The sequence below is a fragment of the Morus notabilis genome, unplaced genomic scaffold (genome assembly GCF_000414095.1).
Source record: "Morus notabilis unplaced genomic scaffold, ASM41409v2 Scaffold79, whole genome shotgun sequence".
In the NCBI taxonomy this organism is placed as follows: domain Eukaryota; kingdom Viridiplantae; phylum Streptophyta; class Magnoliopsida; order Rosales; family Moraceae; genus Morus; species Morus notabilis.
The window spans coordinates 25,674-31,673 of record NW_010366287.1 but is presented as its reverse complement, the minus strand read 5'-3'; the positions used below and the strand labels follow the sequence as shown (position 1 = coordinate 31,673).

The window sequence follows — 6,000 nt, the reverse complement described above, 5'->3', positions numbered from 1 at the left end:
TAAAATTGAACCATAAGAAACGACATAAACTGCATTCACTCAATTTAGTATGCATTATTATATCTATAAAAATTTCTTCTGTCGCTTATTGTTCTTAATTTGGGTTATTACATTTTCAGTCGTCTATATATATATATATACTCTCACTAGAAAATATGTAAATATTTCAGCCCAAAAAATGTAAATCAAAAAATTTTATAGAAGAGGGCATCCAAATATATGTGAGGAAATCGAGAAAAAATGGTTCAAAGTCAAAGATTTCAATTTGATTATCGAAAAGACTGAAGGAATCCAAGGATACAATTATGGTACGTAAACCCAAACTGCATTATATATGGACATATGTGGGACATGACATTCTCGTTATACTACAAGTGGGGATACTTATTATCAACCAAAGTTTTCGAAATTCTATTGATTCAGAAACTAATTCAGAAACATCTCTCGTATTCAGAGTAAATTATATACCCACTAATTAGGAGTATAAGCAAATTTTAATAGATATTAAGAAATTAACAAAAATACCTGAATTCATAAAAAAGGCGCCTGCTAGAAATCTTGAATTACTGAACTCATCTATATATATATATATATATATAATAGCAATATATGCATGTATAATATATGTAAAATAACTCTATACATAACATGATCATCACTATATTGGTCGATTTTCGAACATATATCTGAAACCACAATATATTCTTTAGCCTCAAGTCATCAACAAAGACAAACTTGGCAAATATTTGCTTAGACAATATAAAATAGACAGAAACTTTCCTGAAAAATGTACTACTGATGGCAACCACATCAATCAAAAGTAAAAATAAAATAAAATGGAATCAGTACGGACTTTTACCTCGTTGAGCTCTCGACGCCTTTTTGCCAAATTATTTAAACACTAATATTATATAAACCAAATTATACTAGTATTCCAATATTGAAATATATTCCAGCTCGATAGGTTGATGCGGCTCCATAAAATCATGACATGCTGAAGCTTATAATGCTAGCTTTGGATCAAGGGGCCTGCAGGTTAAAAATTTAGATATCAAGTTTGATTAATTTACAAATTAAAACCTTTTGTTTAATACAATTTATATAATATAAATTGTATTGCATAATCCGTACGTACATACGTATACCACATAGTATATTAATTGTAAATCTTGTATGGTGCATACAAAGAAAATACACATGCTGTAAAACCAATAGAATTAATAAATTAGAGTTGCCTAATCAACCACTCAAAATAGATTAAATGTACTTAATAAGAACACTCTCTTGATAATAACAATGTTAAATGTACGTTTGTATAGTATAATTGGGAAGTTAGTTTTTAGAAGCAAGAGAGAAGGATCAACTAATGTTAAGGATTTCTTGCATATCGCAATTACGTTGTCAACTACATAAAAATCTTGTCCTAAACTTAGATCCCCACTTGAAATTTATTAAAAATAAAGGAAAAAAAGAGTTCAGCCAGAAGGCAATTGAACCGGAAAAAAAATTGAAAACAATAGAGCTATAAATGGAAAAAGCATAAGAGATAATTAAAACCAAATGTTAAATAAGCTCTAAAGATTTACTTCTTGTGAAAGGAGGCCTCGTTAAAACCTTAGAGACGAAAAACCAGAAGAAATTCGCACAAAGGAAAAAGATCCGTGCATTATTTCTGAGCATAGAAATTAAAACATAAAGAAATAAATCAAAAACCTAAAACTCCAAAGAAGACTAGCAAAAACAGAAATAAGGTTGGCCTGCAGAGAGATTCGCGAGCGACTAAAGGGAATGAATCTATTTAGAATGTTGAACGACCACGAAGAATTCTGACTGTGAACAGTTATAGAAGCCAATTAATCGACAGTTTGATTGCAATCCTAAAATCATATGAGAAATTCTCACAGAATGAGAGAGCAATCCTTGCAAAGATCAACAGACTATTTGATCCGAAAACGCCAAAGCACCTGAAAACTTTGTGAGCGAACTAGCTAAAGAAAACATACATCAAATCACACTCAATTCAAAGAGTTTTTCAATCAAAGCGACAAGCATAATCCAATGCCAAAATGAAACCTCAAAATTCTGATTGTGTAAGGGAGAAGAATAGCATTTAACAAACTCTCGACAAGTACGAAAAATAGCACCACAACCAGTCGGACAAGGTAGTCCCTAATAAGAACCATCCGTGTTAACCTTAATCCACCAAGAAAGCGGGGGTAATTCCACTTAACTGGGATGATTTTAGGAGCTTCGCTAGGTTTTCTAGAGATACGAAAGTTATGTTACTTATAATATAAATATCGACGAGTATTCGTCACTCTACTAAGTTCAAAAGATTCGTCCCCTGATCGAAGTCTAAATAAAAAGATTTTGAAGAAATGACCGAGATTGAAAGGTTTTAAAGACTAACTAATTTCTAGCATGCCAAATCGGCGAGCAACAAGCTAGAGAAAAAATTTCAATCAGTTAAAGTTGCAGTCATTTAGTGAATTTGATGAAACTACATATATAATCGTATGAAAGAAAAATGTTATACCGCTTCTATCCTTTTTTAAAGATGGAAAGAAGAATGAAAGAAGATAGAAGAAATCCCAGAATTGATATGAATTAGTCCAATAAATATATAGTTCGTATCCGTTACGTAGGTAGATATCTTAATAGAGTGAGTATATTGAGATAAATCGAAAATAAATTAATGTTAAAAAGGATTATTTAGTCGTACTCAAGGGCATTTAACATTTATAGCAAGTAGACCCGCGTAATTAACACTGCTAGCTAATTAATTATCCTATATAGACCAATTAGAAAAAAGTCTGATGATTATCTCATTGCACCAAGGTTATCAATGATTTAATTATGAAAATATCACTAGTGAACCGGAACAATTAAAGAAATAACAAGAGACAGAATTTTTGAAATTAAAACATATATCTGTCGGAGCAAGGTAAAGATGATCCCAAAAAAAAAAAACCAAGAGAAAAAAATTGGCACCTATAATATCTCAATAGAATTAGAGAATTGACTAATAATTCTTCGTCTTATTGATGGCAGCCAGCAGATTTAAGCAATAGTTTGTTTTGCTACTGCCTTCTAAGGTCTTAAATCATAAGAATCATTTTATATAATAAGATTAAGAGAAAGATGTCTACAGTTGCAACTGTAAACAATTCTGTTTGTATATAAAACTTATAAGTACATGTGTATAAACAGTAACCTTTGAGTTTATGTCCGGTCATGAAAGGCACAGGATCTTGCAGAATCACGAGTAGAATTATTTGATTTTGCATGAGAGAGAGAGACAGAGAGAGAGAGAGATCTTTCCATTATTTACATTTTTCTAGTGGACCCATTATATATGATCACATAAATTGTATCAAATGTTTGTAAAAGATGTTCACATTAAAAAAAATAATTTTGTATTTAATTAATAGTACTTGTTATGATGAATACTAATAAAGTAGCTAACTACTATGGAAACTAGGGTTTTGAAGCCCTTCACCTAGGGTTTATTACCAAGGGAGTGACTAGCTAGATGCCCTACATATTTGTACATGATGCGCAAATAATCCATCATATTTCTTGTTCTAGCTAGAGTAGAGCGGCACTTAGATTTAATCGGATCAATAAAATTAATTAAGCTACAAAAGTATCTAATAATAATCCATTTATATTATATTAATATACTTCAGAAACACTTAATTATTAATTTTGTCATGTATACTGCCACTTCAAGAAGTATAATGCTACATTTAAGGTCTATGACTAGTACCCAAATCAAAAATAATTAAATTTACCTGTTTCTTTTTAGGGAAATTAAAGCCATATTTGAATCAAGATCACTGCATAGTAAAGCTTGAGCTGTGTTGATGATCATGATCATTAGACTTGTTAATCAGATTTCTCTTCTTCTTCTTCTTGGTATAAGGAATTCCTCTAGCCTTGGCCTGAGAATCCCTCACATCACGTAGATAAACTCTGATGGCGCCGCTGGCAAAGGGGTTCGTCTCCGGCAGGCCTCCGTTCTCCTCGTAGGCTGCTCGGAGGCGACCAATTAGGGCATCAAGGCTGCCCCAAGCCTGCCGGAGCGGGCAAGAGCACGGGCCCGGGGGCTCGGGCTGCCCGAAGAACACACACCCTTGTAAGTGCACCTTTGTCTTTCCAAACTGGTCCAAGTAGCGGAGGAAATCCAGCACGTGGTTGCCGTTGCACTGTGAGAGAGCAACTGGGGGCCTCTGGTTCCTCAAGTACTGCCCGAAGGTTTCCCACCCCCGCCGCTTCTGTGACTCGTAGCGGCTGAGTGGCGGCGGCTGCTGAGCAGTACTTGAAGCCGGTTGGGGTCTTGATGATGATGATGATCCGTCTGCTGCATCTTTCCCTTTGTTGCTGGACATCATGGATCACAATATTGGTACTATTGTTATGCTATGGAAATATATGGGGAAGAGAATAGAGCTAGAATATTTGCAGCAAGGAAAAAGAAAAAGAACTAAGGTAAAAAGGAGCACTCTACACTAGGGTATGTAAAGAGCACTCTACGTACCTATGGATATTGCACATTTTAACGTTAGATCTGATCAAAATCACATGAAAATAAAAAAAGTGTACAAAATTGACAATCTTAACGGCACTAACAGAGTCACACCTAATAAGGTATTTTCTTACTGCCTATAGTAGAATTCTCTCCCGGAAAAAAGAGGGGAAACAAAAAGATCACATCAACAACTGGGCAAGTGATGAGGAGACATGGTATATTGGTATGGGTCCTAGAAAAATGCTTTAGCGCTCTTTTTTTCTTCCCTCTCTCATATTATTTTCTTGCTTTAGTGGTACTAATTAGTATTACTTTATTCTTTTCTATATATTTATTATAGTGCTTCCATCATCAGTGCAATCATTACCGAGTATATTAGCGTAACTGATACTGATTGGTCATTCAAATCCAACTATATATATATATATATATATATATACGTGTGTATGTGTATTAGGGTCTCGTCAATATATGTGACTCGTGTGTGTGTGTGTTTTCTTTTTTCACTAACAGAGCTACAAGATCTCAACTGTTGATTGTGGCAGAACCCACAAACCAACGATCGAGATCTTACGTTTGTATCCCCTGCGAGTGCAATATTTAGCATTTTTATTTTTATTATATATGCGTAATATCTTCAGTGAAATTGATGTGTTTATTATAAATTTAACGAGATCAAATTTTATAAAAATCTAAAAACAACCCAACTAAATTAATATTCCACACCAGAGATTCAATGATCCTCAACTTTTCCTAGATAAATAAAAGAAAAAATACATTATGCCTTATGATGAAGACAAGTTTAGAAATGAATAGTGATCACTGATCATTATTGATTAACTCTAAATTTTACAAAACATAACATGATCAAAACGAGTAAATATTCCCATAAAAAACGGGTAAATATTAATTCCAGGCATTTTATATAAGATAAAAAAAAATTACCAACATTGACTAAAAAGAAAATATAGAGCAATTAACAATGTTAGTAACACAAGTTATAGTATTTTTTTTAACGGTAACGACATATATATATATATATATTTTTTTATTTATTTATTAAAGAGTCATTAAAAGGTGAGGATACGAGGAAACATAAAAACCAAATAAACGGGTCACTCAGATGATTAGACAATACAAACGCATTCTTATCAAAAAAACAAAGAGGACTCCTCCACAAAGTGACACTAGAACAATGTTTGGCCATGTAAAAACGACTCAAGATAAACCACATCCTAGTCCAACAATAGACCCATATCACACAGCTCAGTATTAGAGCGGTGGAGAAACCACCCTCTATCTGAGACAGATACCACAGACATAGATATTGGTGGCTTGAGATCAGCCTCTTGTTGAGACAAAATGTCGGTAGATGGAATAACCATCACCATTATTACAACACAAATATAAATAACAACCATAAAAACATTAAAACATTTATAAAGATCCCAAAAGATCAGTCTAACAAG

At 33.2% G+C, this 6,000-nt stretch overlaps 1 protein-coding gene across 1 annotated transcript; it reads right to left on the bottom strand.

Moving 5' to 3' along the window:
* Positions 1–644: 644 nt before the first annotated feature.
* LOC21401617 (protein LIGHT-DEPENDENT SHORT HYPOCOTYLS 7) lies at positions 645–4,522 on the bottom strand. The gene is made up of 2 exons (XM_010109928.2): positions 3,795–4,522; positions 645–1,029 (listed from the first exon to the last, which is right to left on the bottom strand). Exon 1 carries the CDS (start codon positions 4,392–4,394, stop codon positions 3,837–3,839), a length of 558 nt encoding a protein of 185 aa, XP_010108230.2. The 5' UTR covers positions 4,395–4,522; the 3' UTR covers positions 645–1,029; positions 3,795–3,836.
* Positions 4,523–6,000: the final 1,478 nt, after the last annotated feature.